The 18,055-nt window shown below is 45.2% G+C and overlaps 1 protein-coding gene across 1 annotated transcript in view; it reads left to right on the top strand.

Annotated features, from left to right (window-relative positions):
- Nucleotides 1–6,609: 6,609 nt before the first annotated feature.
- pde8a (phosphodiesterase 8A) overlaps nucleotides 6,610–18,055 on the top strand; it is a gene marked incomplete at its 5' end in the record, with an annotated part of 53,721 nt that continues 42,275 nt past the window's right edge. The window contains 4 exon segments of the mRNA XM_042315422.1: nucleotides 6,610–6,666; nucleotides 9,243–9,297; nucleotides 12,535–12,623; nucleotides 15,801–15,879. Of these exon segments, the coding sequence (XP_042171356.1) occupies nucleotides 6,610–6,666; nucleotides 9,243–9,297; nucleotides 12,535–12,623; nucleotides 15,801–15,879 (280 nt within the window).

Below are 18,055 nucleotides of genomic sequence, written 5' to 3'. Positions count from 1 at the left end.
CTGGTACGTTATATCAGTAGGTTAGGTATATGTGGTACGTTATATCAGTAGGTTAGGTATATTATATCAGTAGGTTAGGTATATGCTGGTACGTTATATCAGTAGGTTAGGTATATGCTGGTACGTACGTTATATCAGTAGGTTAGGTATATGCTGGTACGTTATATCAGTAGGTTAGGTATATGCTGGTATCAGTAGGTTAGGTATCAGTAGGTTAGGTATATGCTGGTACGTTATATCAGTAGGTTAGGTATATGCTGGTACGTTATATCAGTTAGTAGGTTAGGTATATGCTGGTACGTTATATCAGTAGGTTAGGTATATGCTGGTACATTACAGTAGGTTAGGTATGTTATATCAGTAGGTTAGGTATATGCTGGTACGTTATATCAGTAGGTTAGGTATATGCTGGTTACTGGTACGTTATATCAGTAGGTTAGGTATATGCTGGTACGTTATATCAGTAGGTTAGGTATATGCTGGTACATTACGTTATATCAGTAGGTTAGGTATATGCTGGTACGTTATATCAGTAGGTTAGGTATATGCTGGTACGTTATATCAGTAGGTTAGGTATATGCTGGTACGTTATATCAGTAGGTTAGGTATATGCTGGTATATATCAGTAGTTATATCATGTAGGTTAGGTATATGCTGGTATGCTGTTATATCAGTAGGTTAGGTATATGCTGGTACGTTATATCAGTAGGTTAGGTATATGCTGGTACGTTATATCAGTAGGTATATGGGTATGTTATATCAGTAGGTTAGGTATATGCTGGTACATTATATCAGTAGGTTAGGTAGTGCCGGTACGTTATATCAGTACGTTATATCAGTAGGTTAGGTATATGCTGGTACGTTACCTTGTTATATCAGTAGGTTAGGTATATGCTGGTACGTTATATCAGTAGGTTAGGTATATGCTGGTACGTTATATCAGTAGGTTAGGTATATGCTGGTACGTTATATCAGTAGGTTAGGGTTAGGTATATGCTGGTACGTATATCAGTAGGTTATATCAGTAGGTTAGGTATATGCTGGTACGTTATATCAGTAGGTTAGGTATATGCTGGTACGTTATATCAGTAGGTTAGGTATATGCTGGTACGTTATATCAGTAGGTTAGGTATATGCTGGTACGTTATATCAGTAGGTTAGGTATATGCTGGTACGTTATATCAGTAGGTTAGGTATATGCTGGTACGTTATATCAGTAGGTTAGGTATATGCTGGTACGTTATATCAGTAGGTTAGGTATATGCTGGTACGTTATATCAGTAGGTTAGGTATATGCTGGTACGTTATATCAGTAGGTTAGGTATATGCTGGTACGTTACCTTGTTATATCAGTAGGTTAGGTATATGCTGGTACGTTATATCAGTAGGTTAGGTATATGCTGGTACGTTATATCAGTAGGTTAGGTATATGCTGGTACGTTATATCAGTAGGTTAGGTGTATGCTGGTTATATCATTTACCTGGTACATTATATCAGTAGGTTAGGTATATGCTGGTACATTATATCAGTAGGTTAGGTATATGCTGGTACGTTATATCAGTAGGTTAGGTATATGCTGGTACGTTATATCAGTAGGTTAGGTATATGCTGGTACGTTATATCAGTAGGTTAGGTATATGCTGGTACATTATCTTGTTATATCAGTAGGTTAGGTATATGCTGGTATATCAGTAGGTTAGGTATATGCTGGTTATATCAGTAGGTTATATGCTGGTGTTATATCAGTAGGTTAGGTATATGCTGGTATTATTATATCAGTAGGTTAGGTATATGCTGGTACGTTATATCAGTAGGTTAGGTATATGCTGGTACGTTATATCAGTAGGTTAGGTATATGCTGGTACGTTATATCAGTAGGTTAGGTATATGCTGGTACGTTATATCAGTAGGTTAGGTATATGCTGGTACGTTATATCAGTAGGTTAGGTATATGCTGGTACGTTATATCAGTAGGTTAGGTATATGCTGGTACGTTATATCAGTAGGTTAGGTATATGCTGGTACATTACCTTGTTATATCAGTAGGTTAGGTATATGCTGGTACGTTATATCAGTAGGTTAGGTATATGCTGGTACGTTATATCAGTAGGTTAGGTATATGCTGGTACGTTATATCAGTAGGTTAGGTATATGCTGGTACGTTATATCAGTAGGTTAGGTATATGCTGGTACGTTATATCAGTAGGTTAGGTATATGCTGGTACGTTATATCAGTAGGTTAGGTATATGCTGGTACGTTATATCAGTAGGTTAGGTATATGCTGGTACGTTATATCAGTAGGTTAGGTATATGCTGGTACGTTATATCAGTAGGTTAGGTAGATGCTGGTACGTTATATCAGTAGGTCAGGTAGATGCAGGTACGTTATATAACAGTGTGTTACTATGCTGGTATGTTACTATGCCTGTGTGGTACTATGCTGGTGTGTTACTATGCTGGTGTGGTACTATGCTGGTGTGTTACTATGTTGGTGTGTTACTATGCTGGTGTGTTACTATGCATGTGTGTTACTATGCTGGTATGTTACTATGCTGGTGTGTTACTATGCTGGTGTGTTACTATGCTGGTATGTTACTATGCTGGTATGTTACTATGCTGGTATGTTACTATGCTGGTATGTTACTATTCTGGTGTGTTACTATGCTGGTATGTTACTATGCTGGTATGTTACTATGCTGGTATGTTACTATGCTGGTGTGTTACTATGTTGGTATGTTACTATGCCTGTGTGTTACTATGCTGGTGTGTTACTATGCCTGTGTGTTACTATGCTGGTATGTTACTATGCTGGTATGTTACTATGCTGGTGTGTTACTATGCTGGTATGTTACTATGCTGGTGTGTTACTATGCTGGTGTGTTACTATGCTACTATGCTGTGTGTTACTATGCTGGTGTGTTACTATGCTGGTATGTTACTATGCTGGTGTGTTACTATGCTGGTGTTACTATGCTGGTATGTTACTATGCTGGTGTGTTACTATGCTGGTGTGTTACTATGCTGGTGTGTTACTATGCTGGTGTGTTACTATGCTGGTATGTTACTATGCTGGTATGTTACTATGCTGGTATGTTACTATGCTGGTATGTTACTATGCTGGTATGTTACTATGCTGGTATGTTACTATGCTGGTATGTTACTATGCTGGTGTGTTACTATGCTGGTATGTTACTATGCTGGTGTGGTTACTATGCTGGTGGTGTTACTATGCTGGTATGTTACTATGCTGGTGTGTTACTATGCTGGTGTGTTACTATGCTGGTGTGTTACTATGCTGGTGTGTTACTATGCTGGTATGTTACTATGCTGGTGTGTTACTATGCTGGTGTGTTACTATGCTGGTGTGTTCCTGTGCTGGTGTGTTACTATGCTGGTATGTTACTATGCTGGTTGGTTACTATGCTGGTGTGTTACTATGCTGGTATGTTACTATGCTGGTTGGTTACTATGCTGGTGTGTTACTATGCTGGTATGTTACTATGCTGGTTGGTTACTATGCTGATGTGTTACTATGCTGGTATGTTACTATGCTGGTTGGTTACTATGCTGGTGTGTTACTATGCTGGTGTGTTACTATGCTGGTATGTTACTATGCTGGTATGTTACTATGCTGGTTGGTTACTAGGCTGGTATGTTACTATGCTGGTATGTTACTATGCTGGTTGGTTACTATGCTGGTTGGTTACTATGCTGGTATGTTACTATGCTGGTTGGTTACTATGCTGGTGTGTTACTATGCTGGTGTGTTACTATGCTGGTATGTTACTATGCTGGTGTGTTACTATGCTGGTGTGTTACTATGCTGGTATGTTACTATGCTGGTTGGTTACTATGCTGGTGTGTTACTATGCTGGTTGGTTACTATGCTGGTTGGTTACTATGCTGGTTGGTATCTATGCTGGTATGTTACTATGCTGGTTGGTTACTATGCTGGTTGGTTACTATGCTGGTATGTTACTATGCTGGTTGGTTACTATGCTGGTGTGTTACTATGCTGGTTGGTTACTATGCTGGTGTGTTACTATGCTGGTTGGTTACTATGCTGGTTGGTTACTATGCTGGTGTGTTACTATGCTGGTTGGTTACTATGCTGGTGTGTTACTATGCAGGTATGTTACTATGCTGGTATGTTACTATGCTGGTGTGTTACTATGCTGGTTGGTTACTATGCTGGTTGGTTACTATGCTGGTTGGTTACTATGCTGGTATGTTACTATGCTGGTGTGTTACTATGCTGGTTGGTTACTATGCTGGTTGGTTACTATGCTGGTTGGTTACTATGCTGGTATGTTACTATGCTGGTTGGTTACTATGCTGGTGTGTTACTATGCTGGTATGTTACTATGCTGGTTGGTTACTATGCTGGTGTGTTACTATGCTGGTTGGTTACTATGCTGGTGTGTTACTATGCTGGTTTGTTACTTTAGTTTTAACTAATAAAATCCTTTATTATATATAATGCAGCATCCTGATGCAGAATCCTAATGCAGCATCCTGATGCAGAATCCTAATGCAGCATCCTAATGCAGCATCCCAATTCAGCATCCTGATGCAGCATCCTGATACAGCTTCCTAATGCAGCATCCTGATGCAGCATCCCGATGCAGCGTCCTGATACAGCATCCTAATGCAGCGTCCTGATACAGCATCCTAATGCAGCATCCTAATGCAGCATCCGGATGCAGCATTCTAATGCAGCATCCAAATGCAGCATCCTGATGCAGCATCCTGATGCAGCATCCTAATGCAGCATCCTGATGCAGCTTCCTAATGCAACTTTCCGATGCAGCATCCTAATGCAGCACCCTACTGCAGCATCCTGATGCAGCATTCTAATGCAGCATCCAAATGCAGCATCCTAATGCAGCATCCCGATGCAGCATCCCAATTCAGCATCCTAATGCAGCATCCTGATGCAGCTTCCTAATGCAGCTTCCCGATGCAGCATCCTAATGCAGCATCCTGATACAGAATCCTAATGCAGCATCCTAATGCTGCATCCTAATGCAGCATCCCAATTCAGCATCCTGATGCAGCATCCTGATGCAGCATCCTAATGCAGCATCCTGATGCAGCTTCCTAATGCAGCTTTCCGATGCAGCATCCTAATGCAGCATCCTGATGCAGCATTCTAATGCAACATCCCGATGCAGCATCCCAATTCAGCATCCTAATGCAGCATCCTGATGCAGCTTCCTAATGCAGCTTCCCGATGCAGCATCCTAATGCAGCATTCTGATACAGAATCCTAATGCAGCATCCTAATGCTGCATCCTAATGCAGCATCCCAATTCAGCATCCTGATGCAGCATCCTAATGCAGCATCCTGATACAGCTTCCTAATGCAGCATCCCGATGCAGCATCCGCAGCATCCGCAGCATTCTAATGCAGCATCCAAATGCAGCATCCTGATGCAGCATCCTGATGCAGCATCCTAATGCAGCATCCTGATGCAGCTTCCTAATGTAGCTTTCCGATGCAGCATCCTAATGCAGCATCCTAATGCAGCATCCTGATGCAGCATTCTAATGCAGCATCCTAATGCAGCATCCCGATGCAGCATCCCAATTCAGCATCCTGATGCAGCATCCTAATGCAGCATCCTGATACAGCATCCTAATGCAGCATCCTGATACAGCATCCTAATGCAGCATCCTAATGCAGCATCCTGATGCAGCATCCTAATGCAGCATCCAAATGCAGCATCCTAATGCAGCATCCTGATGCAGCATTCTAATGCAGCATCCAAATGCAGCATCCTAATGCAGCATCCTGATGCAGCATCCTAATGCAGCATCCTAATGCAGAATCCTTACTGACTGGATGGGTTTACCAAATTGGAACGATGGGTTTTCTAGTTTCTGCGGTGTGCCTGTCCTCAGACCTGAGTCCCCTGCTACCTGGTGAAGTCAGGTCCCTTCTCAACGAGCAACAACTCTCTCCCCCCTCCCCACACTACTCTATCTTTAGCCCGGGCCCAAACCAAAAACAAGTTTACAAACATTAATTGACTCTGGCCGTAGCCTGTATGTTAACCTTATTCATCTTGGCCAGTCTATAGGTTCAGTGTACACGCAGGGCTCTCTTTGGAGAACTAAAGCTTCTTTATGGTGACTGGCTGAAGAGAAACCACAGCCAGATGACCACGACTGCTACACTGCATTCTTTCACTGGGCCAAGATCTGCTCGTGGAGCTGCACCACAGGGCCTAGGCCTGCTCATGGAGCTGCACCACAGGGCCTAGGCCTGCTCACAGAGCTGCACTAGTCCTGCACACAGAGCTTTGGTCTGGGAGAATCAGAGCTGCACCACAGGGTCTAGTCCTGCTCATGGAGCTGCACCACAGGGCCTAGGCCTGCTCATAGAGCTGCACCACAGGGCCTAGGCCTGCTAACGGATCTGCACCACAGGGCCTAGGCCTGCTCACGGAGCTGCACCAATCCTGCACACAGAGCTTTGGTCTGGGAGAATCAGAGCTGCACCAGAAGGTCTAGGCCTGTTCCATTGATTTGATGGCTCTGTGGCAGTTTCCACCAGTATGTTTTCTAGCTAAATGATAAATGTGTGTCTTTGTTTTCCCTTCAGGTCGATCAGGGCGGTGACCTCTTCAGAAAACACTGTGATAGTCGCTGTAGTAAAAAGGTATGTTTCCCTCCCCTCTCTCCTCTCTTTATGTCCTGATAGTCTCCATCTATATACCAGTCACTATGATCGTAGTCTCCATCTATATACCAGTTGCTATGATCATAGTCTCCATCTATATACCAGTCACTATGATCATAGTCTCCATCTATATACCAGTCACTATGATCATAGTCTCCATCTATATACCAGTCACTATGATCATAGTCTCCATCTATATACCAGTCACTATGATCATAGTCTCCATCTATATACCAGTCACTATGAGTGTAGTCTCCATCTATATACCAGTCACTATGATCATCGTCTCCATCTATATACCAGTCACTATGATCATAGTCTCCATCTATATACCAGTCACTATGATCATAGTCTCCATCTATATACCAGTCACTATGATCATAGTCTCCATCTATATACCAGTCACTATGATCATAGTCTCCATCTATATACCAGTCACTATGATCGTAGTCTCCATCTATATACCAGTCACTATGATCGTAGTCTCCATCTATATACCAGTCACTATGATCATAGTCTCCATCTATATACCAATCACTATGATCATAGTCTCATCCATATACCAGTCACTATGATCATAGTCTCATCTATATACCAGTCACTATGATCATAGTCTCCATCTATATACCAGTCAGTATGATCATAGTCTCATCTATATACCAGTCACTATGATCATAGTCTCCATCTATATACCAGTCAGTATGATCATAGTCTCATCCATATACCAGTCACTATGATCATAGTCTCATCTATATACCAGTCACTATGATCATAGTCTCCATCTATATACCAGTCACTATGATCATAGTCTCCATCTATATACCAGTCACTATGATCATAGTCTCCATCTATATACCAGTCACTATGATCATAGTCTCCATCTATATACCAGTCACTATGATCATAGTCTCCATCTATATACCAATCACTATGATCATAGTCTCCATCTATATACCAGTCACTATGATCATAGTCTCCATCTATATACCAGTCACTATGATCATAGTCTCCATCTATATACCAGTCACTATGATCATAGTCTCCATCTATATACCAGTCACTATGATCGTAGTCTCCATCTATATACCAGTCACTATGATCGTAGTCTCCAGCTATATACCAGTCACTATGATCATAGTCTCCATCTATATACCAATCACTATGATCATAGTCTCCATCTATATACCAGTCAATATGATCATAGTCTCCATCTATATACCAGTCACTATGATCATAGTCTCCATCTATATACCAGTCACTATGATCGTAGTCTCCATCTATATACCAGTCACTATGATCATAGTCTCCAGCTATATAGTCACTATGATCATAGTCTCCATGATCATAGTCTCCATCTATATACCAGTCACTATGATCATAGTCTCCATCTATATACCAGTCACTATGATCATAGTCTCCATCTATATACCAGTCACTATGATCATAGTCTCCATCTATACACCAGTCACTATGATCATAGTCTCCAGCTATATACCAGTCACTATGATCATAGTCTCCATCTATATACCAGTCACTATGATCATAGTCTCCATCTATATACCAGTCACTATGAGTGTAGTCTCCATCTATATACCAGTCACTATGATCATAGTCTCCATCTATATACCAGTCACTATGAGTGTAGTCTCATCTATATACCAGTCACTATGATCATAGTCTCCATCTATATACCAGTCACTATGAGTGTAGTCTCATCTATATACCAGTCACTATGAGTGTAGTCTCATCTATATACCAGTCCCTATGAGTGTAGTCTCCATCTATATACCAGTCACTATGAGTGTAGTCTCCATCTATATACCAGTCACTGATCATAGTCTCCATCTATATACCAGTCACTATGATCATAGTCTCCATCTATATACCAGTCACTATGATCATAGTCTCCATCTATATACCAGTCACTATGATCATAGTCTCCATCTATATACCAGTCACTATGATCATAGTCTCCATCTATATACCAGTCACGATGATCATAGTCTCCATCTATATACCAGTCACTATGAGTGTAGTCTCCATCTATATACAAGTCACTATGAGTGTAGTCTCCATCTATATACCAGTCACTATGATCATAGTCTCCATCTATACACCAGTCACTATGATCATAGTCTCATCTATATACCAGTCACTATGATCATAGTCTCCATCTATACACCAGTCACTATGATCATAGTCTCCATCTATATACCAGTCACTATGATCATAGTCTCCATCTATATACCAGTCACTATGATCATAGTCTCCATCTATATACCAGTCACTATGATCATAGTCTCCATCTATATACCAGTCACTATGATCATAGTCTCATCTATATACCAGTCAGTAGGAGTGTAGTCTCCATCTATATACAAGTCACTATGAGTGTAGTCTCCATCTATATACCAGTCAGTATTGATGCCGTTCAGAGAGTTGTCTGGACCTTGTCATATTTTATCTGTCTACACAGAACTTTTGTTCTAGAGACTTTTGTTGATAGATTTTTATCTGAATGGTTTTGTTGATCTTTTTGGTGTTTGCTGTTGTAGGCCGGACAGGGAGGAGGCCTCTGTGATGCCCCTTATCAAATCTGGCTTTAATAGGGTGAGTGACACACACACACACACATACACACACAGTCATCCCCCCCCCACACACACAGTCATCCCCCCACCACACACAGTCATCCCCCCACCACACACAGTCATCCCCCCACCACACACAGTCATCCCCCCACACACAGTCATCCCCTCACCACACAGTCATCCCCCACCACACACAGTCATCCCCCACCACCACACAGTCATCCCCCACCACACACAGTCATCCCCCACCACACACAGTCATCCCCCCACACACACACACAGTCATCCCCCACCACACACAGTCATCCCCCACCACACACAGTCATCCCCCACCACACACAGTCATCCCCCACCACACACAGTCATCCCCCACCACAGTCATCCCCCCACCACACACAGTCATCCCCCCACCACACACAGTCATCCCCCACCACACACAGTCATCCCCCCCACACACAGTCATCCCCCCACCACACAGTCATCCCCCACAGTCATCCCCCACCACACACAGTCATCATCCCCCCCCACCACACAGTCATCCCCCCCACACCACACATCCCCCCACACACACAGTCATCCCCCACCACACACAGTCATCCCCCACCACACACAGTCATCCCCCACCACACACACAGTCATCCCCCACACACAGTCATCCCCCACCACACAGTCATCCCCCACCACACACAGTCATCCCCCCACCACACACAGTCATCCCCCACAGTCATCCCCCCACACACAGTCATCCCCCCCACCACACACAGTCATCCCCCCACCACACCACCACACACACAGTCATCCCCCACCACACACAGTCATCCCCCACCACACACAGTCATCCCCCACCACACACAGTCATCCCCCACCACACACAGTCATCCCCCACCACACACACAGTCATCCCCCCACCACACACAGTCATCCCCCCACACACAGTCACCCCCACCACACAGTCATCCCCCACCACACACTATATAGGGAATAGGGTTCTGGTCTATAGTAGTACCACTATATAGGGAATAGGGCTCTGGTCTATCCCCACCACTATATAGGGAATAGGGCTCTGGTCTATCCCCCCACCACTATATAGGGAATAGGGCTCTGGTCTATAGTAGTACCAGTATATAGGGAATAGGGCTCTGGTCTATAGTAGTACCACTATATAGGGAATAGGGCTCTGGTCTATAGTAGTACCACTATATAGGGAATATCCCTGGTCTATACACAGTAGTACCACTATATAGGGCTGGGGAGGGCTCTGGTCTGTAGTAGTACCACTATATAGGGAATAGGGCTCTGGCTATAGTAGTACCACTATATAGGGAATAGGGCTCTGGTCTATAGTAGTACCACTATATAGGGAATAGGGCTCTGGTCTATAGTAGTACCACTATATAGGGAATAGGGCTCTGGTCTATAGTAGTACCACTATATAGGGAATAGGGCTCTGGTCTCTATACACAGCACCCTATTCCCTACCACTATACACAGCACCCTATTCCCTATGGGCCCTGGTCTATAGCACCCTATTCCCTATGGGCCCTGGTCTATACACAGCACCCTATTCCCTATGGGCCCTGGTCTATACACAGCACCCTATTCCCTATGGGCCCTGGTCTATAAACAGCACCCTATTCCCTATGGGCCCTGGTCTATAAACAGCACCCTATTCCCTATGGGCCCTGGTCTATAAACAGCACCCTATTCCCTATGGGCCCTGGTCTATACAGCAGCACCAGCACCCTATTCCCTATGGGCCCTGGTCTATACACAGCACCCTATTCCCTATGGGCCCTGGTCTATACACAGCACCCTATTCCCTATGGGCCCTGGTCTATACACAGCACCCTATTCCCTATGGGCCCTGGTCTATACACAGCACCCTATTCCCTATGGGCCCTGGTCTATACACAGCACCCTATTCCCTATGGGCCCTGGTCTATACACAGCACCTATTCCCTATGGGCCCTGGTCTATACACAGCACCCTATTCCCTATGGGCCCTGGTCTATACACAGCACCCTATTCCCTATGGGCCCTGGTCTATACACAGCACCCTATTCCCTATGGGCCCTGGTCTATACACAGCACCCTATTCCCCTATGGGCCCTGGTCTATACACAGCACCCTATTCCCTATGGGTCTATACCAGCACTGGTCCCTGGTAACACAGCACCCTATTCTATAAACAGCCTATGGGCCCTGGTCTATACACAGCACCCTATTCCCTATGGGCCCTGGTCTATACACAGCACCCTATTCTATACACACACATATGGGCCCTGGTCTATAACAGCACCCTATTCCCTATGGGCCCTGGTCTATACACAGCACCCTATTCCCTATGGTCTATACACAGCACCCTATTCCCTATGGGCCCTGGTCTATAAACAGCACTGTATTCCCTATGGGCCCTGGTCTATACACAGCACCCTATTCCCTATGGGCCCTGGTCTATACACAGCACCCTATTCCCTATGGGCCCTGGTCTATACACAGCACCCTATTCCCTATGGGCCCTGGTCTATAACAGCACCCTATTCCCTATGGGCCCTGGTCTATAAACAGCACCATATTCCCTATGGGCCCTGGTCTATACACAGCACCTTATTCTCTATGGGCCCTGGTCTATACACAGCACACTATTCTGGGGCCCTGGTCTATACACAGCACCCTATTCCCTATGGGCCCTGGTCTATAAACAGCACCATATTCCCTATGGGCCCTGGTCTACACAGACACACCACATTCCCTATGGGCACCTGGTCTATACACAGCACCTCTATTCCCTACCCTGGTCTATACACAGCACCCTATTCCCTATGGGCCCTGTTCTATCACAGCACATTCCCTATGATGGCCTGTTCCCTACCCTGGTCTGTACACAGCACCCTATTCCCTATGGGCCCTGGTCTATGCACAGCACCCTATTCAATGGGCCCTGGTCTGTATATGGGCACACAGCACACACCCACATCCCTGGTCTATACACAGTTATAACTGATGGTCTAAAACAGCACATATTCAATGTTGGCACACTCATTCCCTATGGGCCCTGGTCTATACACAGCACCCTATATGGGCAGGTTATGACATACATTCATGGGCCCTGGTCTATACACAGCACTCTATTCCCTATGGGCCCTGGTCTATACACAGCACCCTATTCCCTATGGGCCCTGGTCACAAAAGTAGTGCACTATTGGGATGCAGACAGATAAACACTGTGTTTAACCTCTGACCTCTAACTCTATAGAGATATGTGGAGAACACCAACACGATGGCCTGTTACAATGAGCTGCTGCAGCTGGAGCGTGGAGAAGTTCTGGCACAGTTCAAACTGAGGTGAGACACACACACACACAATCACACACACACACAATCACATACACACACACACACACACAATCACACACACACACACATCACACACACACACACACATCACACACATCTCACACTCACACAACATCACATCTACTGACACACACAAATCACACATCACACAACATCACACATCAACTGAGCACACATCACACACACACACACACACACACACACACACACAATCTATCTGAGCTGTGTCTCACCAAGCATCTCATCTATGGGCACAATCATCTCATCATCTGACTGTGTCTCACAAAGTATCTCATCTACTGAGCACACACACAAATCTCACATCTGAGCTGTCACACACACACACACACAATCACACACACACACAAACACACAATCACACACACACATCTATACACTTACACACATACACATCACACACAGTATCACCACAGTTCTCATCTAAACACAATCACACCACACACACACACAATCACAGTATCACATCTACTGACACACCAAGCACTCACATCACTGTGTCTCAGTAAGTATCACAGTTGAAACTGAGGTGAATAATAAAGCCATAGTTTGGGATGTTGGCAATGAGGCCCTTTATCGACTTCCCCAGAGTTAATTCACGGATACCATTTTTATGTCGCTGCGAGCAGTTTGGTGAAAGTTGCTAACTAGCGTTAGCGCAATGACTGGAAGTCTATGGGGACAGCTAGCATTGCCAAAATCCCCAACTATCCGTTTACCAGCTAAGGGCTGGGGAGGCAGAGGAGCTTGACAGACAACTACATAGGTCATGGTGAACAGTTAGTTTCAGCCTCAGTTCTTCAACGAAACACAGTGAGACCATTCACATAATATGCAAGTATCTCATCTATCTGAGCTGTGTCTCACCAAGCATCTCATCTATCTGAGCTATGTCTCACCAAGTATCTCATCTATGTGAGCTGTGTCTCACCAAGCATCTCATCTATCTGAGCTGTGTCTCACCAAGCATCTCATCTATCTGAGCTGTGTCTCACCAAGCATCTCATCTATCTGAGCTGTGTCTCACCAAGCATCTCATCTATCTGAGCTGTGTCTCACCAAGCATCTCATCTATCAGAGCTGTGTCTCACCAAGCATCTCATCTATCTGAGCTGTGTCTCACCAAGTATCTCATCTATCTGAGCTGTGTCTCACCAAGCATCTCATCTAGTGTCCAAAGTATAACCAGCTCATAGAGAAGACACATACCCATAGCTGCTTTGTGTGATGTGTTGTTGTCTCTACCTTCTTCCCCTTTGTGCTGTTGTCTGTGCCCAGTAATGTTTCTACCATGTTTTGTGCTGCTGCCATGTTGTGTTGCTGCCATGTTGTTGTTATGTTGTGTTGCTACCATGTTGTGTTGCTACCATGTTGTTGTTGTGTTGTGTTGCTACCATGTTGTGTTGCTACCATGTTGTTGTTATGTTGTGTTGCTACCATGTTGTTGTTATGTTGTGTTGCTACCATGTTGTTGTTATGTTGTGTTGCTACCATGTTGTTGTTATGTTGTGTTGCTACCATGTTGTTGTTATGTTGTGTTGCTACCATGTTGTTTATGTTATGTTGTGTTGCTTTCTACCATGTTGTTGTTATGTTGTGATGCTAAGATGTTGTTGTTATGTTGTGTTGCTACCATGTTGTTCTGTTACCATGTTGTGTTGCTACCATGTTGTTGTTATGTTGTGTTGCTACCATGTTGTGTTGCTACCATGTTGTGTTTCTACCATGTTGTTTTTATGTTGTGATGCTAAGATGTTCTGTTGCTACCATGTTGTGTTGCTACCATGTTGTTTTGCTACCATGTTGTGTTGCTACCATGTTGTTGTTATGTTGTGTTGCTACCATGTTGTTGTTATGTTGTGTTGCTCCTATTCTGTGTTGTGATGTGTTGCTCTCTTGCTAAGTTGTTGTCTTTAGGTCTCTCTTTATGTCGTGTTGTTTTGTCTCTCTTGTTGTGATGTGTGTTTGGTCCTATATTTATATTGTATTTATGTTTAATCCCAGGACCTCGTCCACGCAGGAGGTCTTTTGCCTTTTGGTAGGCCGTCATTGTAAATAAGTATTTGTTCTTAGCTGACTTGCCTAGTTAAATAAAGGTGAAATAAAAATAAATAAATCCACTCAAGGCTGCCCCCAAATCCTGTAATAATGGTGGAGTGTGATTAAAAATGAGAGATTAAAAATGTAGAATGTTCTTTCTACAGCTATGTACTGTACACATGTCTGAATGTAGCTCCTGTTCTACATTCAGAGGTGCATTTCAACTATCTCCCTCCCTCCCTATCTCCCTCCCTCCCTATCTCTCCTCCCTCAGCTATCTCCCTCCTCCCTATCTCTCTCCTCCTCCCTATCTCCTCTCTCCCTATCTCCCTCCCTCCCTCCCTCTCCCTCCCCCCCTACATGCTAGAGAGACTCTCTCCCTATCTCCTCCCTCCAGCTATCTCAGAGAGGACCCTCCCTATCTCCCTCCCTCCCTATCTCCCTCCCTATCCCAGCCTCCCTACAGATCTCTCCCCCTCCCTATCTCTATAGACCCTCCCTCCCTATCTATCAGCTACAGACCAGCTCCAGATCCTCCCCCTCCAGCTCCCTATCTCCCTCCAGAGAGACAGCTCATGCTCCCAGCAGAGAGACAGCTACAGACAGAGAGACAGCTACTCCAGAGAGACAGCTATCTCTCAGAGAGACCCTATCTCTCTTCCCTCCCTCCCCTATCAGAGAGAGACTCCCCCTCCAGATCTCCCTTCCAGCTACAGACAGAGAGACCTATCAGACAGAGGCCAGCAGAGAGATTCCTCCAGATCTCTCACACAGCTAAAGAAGCTGGACAGAGAGACAGCAGAGACAGATCTCCCAGCTACAGACAGAGAGACACCCTCTTGCCCAGACAGAGACACAGCAACAGCTAGAGACACAGCACAGACAGAGAGACTCTCCAGACCTCATGCAGCTCCCTCCAGCTAGAGCCAGCCTACAGACAGAGAGACAGCTACCCTGCTCTCCCTCCCAGCTTCTCCCAGAGAGACAGCTCCAGAGAGACAGCACAGCTCCTTCCAGAGAGACATCTCCCTCCTCCCCCTCTCCAGACAGAGACAGCTACAGACAGAGACCCTGCTCTCCCTCCCTCCCCCTCCCTCTCTTTCCTAGGGCGTGTAATGCTATCTTCACAGCATTGGAGCAGAGTCAGGAGGCCATAGAGATCACCAATGAGGATCAAGTCATTCAGGTGGGTTTTCATTAGTTTCCATTAGTTTTACTAAAGAATGGTCTGTTGTTTATTCTCAACCAAACAGTCTACAGATGGAAGCACTAAGGCAGGGACAGAGAGACAGCTACAGACAGAGGACAGCTGGAGGGAACGTTTTGAGAGACAGCTACAGACACAGCTACAGACAGGGGACACAGGACAGAGAGCTAGAGACAGCTACAGACAGAGAGACAGCTAGACAGAGAGACAGCTAGAGACAGAGAGACAGCTACAGACAGAGACAGCCACAGACACAGCTACAGACAGAGACAGCTACAGACAGAGACAGCTACAGAGACACAGCAACAGACAGCTACAGACAGAGAGACAGCTACAGACAGAGAGACAGCTACGACAGAGAGACAGCTACACAGACAGACAGACAGAGAGACAGCAGAGAGACAGCTACAGACAGCAGACACAGCACAGACAGAGAGACAGAGCTAGAGACAGCTACAGACAGAGAGACAGCTACAGACAGAGAGACAGCTACAGACACTACAGACAGAGAGACAGCTACAGACAGAGAGACAGCAGCAGCAACAGACAGAGAGACAGCTACAGACAGAGAGACAGCTACAGACAGAGAGACAGCTACAGACAGAGAGACACAGACAGAGAGACAGCAACAGACAGAGAGACAGCTACAGACAGCTACAGACAGAGAGACAGCTACAGACAGAGACAGACAGAGAGACAGCTACAGACAGAGAGAGAGACAGCTACAGACAGACACAGCTACAGACAGAGAGACAGCTACAGACAGAGAGACAGCTACAGACAGAGAGACAGCTACAGACAGCTACAGACAGAGAGACAGCTACAGACAGAGAGACAGCTAGACAGAGAGACTACAGAGACAGCTACACAGACAGAGAGACAGCTACAGACAGAGAGACAGCTACAGACAGAGAGACAGACAGAGACACAGACAGAGAGACAGCTACAGAGAGAGAGAGACAGCTACAGAGAGACAGCAGACAGAGAGACAGCTACAGACAGAGAGACAGAGACAGACAGCTACAGAGAGACAGCTACAGACAGAGACACAGCAACAGACAGAGAGACAGCTACAGACAGAGACACAGCTAGAGACAGAGAGACAGCTACAGACAGAGAGACAGCTACAGACAGAGAGACAGCTACAGACAGAGAGACAGCTACAGACAGAGAGACAGCTACAGACAGAGAGACAGCTACAGACAGAGAGACAGCTACAGACAGAGAGACAGCTACAGACAGAGAGACAGCTACAGACAGAGAGACAGCTACAGACAGAGACACAGCTAGAGAGACAGCTACAGACAGAGAGACAGCTACAGACAGAGAGACAGCTACAGACAGAGAGACAGCTACAGACAGAGACAGAGAGACAGCTACAGACAGAGAGACAGCTAGACAGAGAGACAGCTAGCAGAGAGACAGCTACAGAGAGAGCTAGCAGAGAGACAGCTACAGACAGAGAGACAGCTACAGACAGAGAGACAGCTACAGACAGAGACACAGCTACAGACAGAGAGACAGCTACAGACAGAGAGACAGCTAGAGAGACAGCTACAGACAGAGAGACAGCTAGAGAGACAGCTACAGACAGAGAGACAGCTACAGCTAGAGAGACAGCTACAGACAGAGAGACAGCTACAGACAGAGAGACAGCTATAGACAGAGAGACAGCTACAGCTAGAGAGACAGCTACAGACAGAGAGACAGCTATAGACAGAGAGACAGCTACAGCTAGAGACAGCTAGAGAGACAGCTACAGACAGAGAGACAGCTACAGACAGAGACACAGCTAGAGACAGAGAGACAGCTACAGACAGAGACACAGACACAGAGCATCTCCAGCAGTGTTATCATGTTCTCTCTCTATGTGAAAAGTCTGTCTGTCTGTCTGTCAGGACTGTGTGATGCTGTTGTGAAGAGCTATGCTAGCTGAGCTAAGCTAACTTCACAGGACTGTGTGTGATGCTGTTGTGAAGAGCTATGCTAGCTGAGCTAAGCTAACCTCACAGAACTGTGTGTGATGCTAGTGTGAAGAGCTATGCTAGCTGAGCTAAGCTAATTTCGCAGGACTGTGTGTGATGCTGTTGTGAAGAGCTATGCTAGCTGAGCTAAGCTAACTTCACAGGACTGTGTGTGATGCTGTTGTGAAGAG

The sequence above is a fragment of the Oncorhynchus tshawytscha genome, unplaced genomic scaffold, assembly GCF_018296145.1.
Source record: "Oncorhynchus tshawytscha isolate Ot180627B unplaced genomic scaffold, Otsh_v2.0 Un_contig_4521_pilon_pilon, whole genome shotgun sequence".
Lineage (NCBI taxonomy): Eukaryota > Metazoa > Chordata > Actinopteri > Salmoniformes > Salmonidae > Oncorhynchus > Oncorhynchus tshawytscha.
This window is presented reverse-complemented; position numbering and strand designations above follow the sequence as displayed.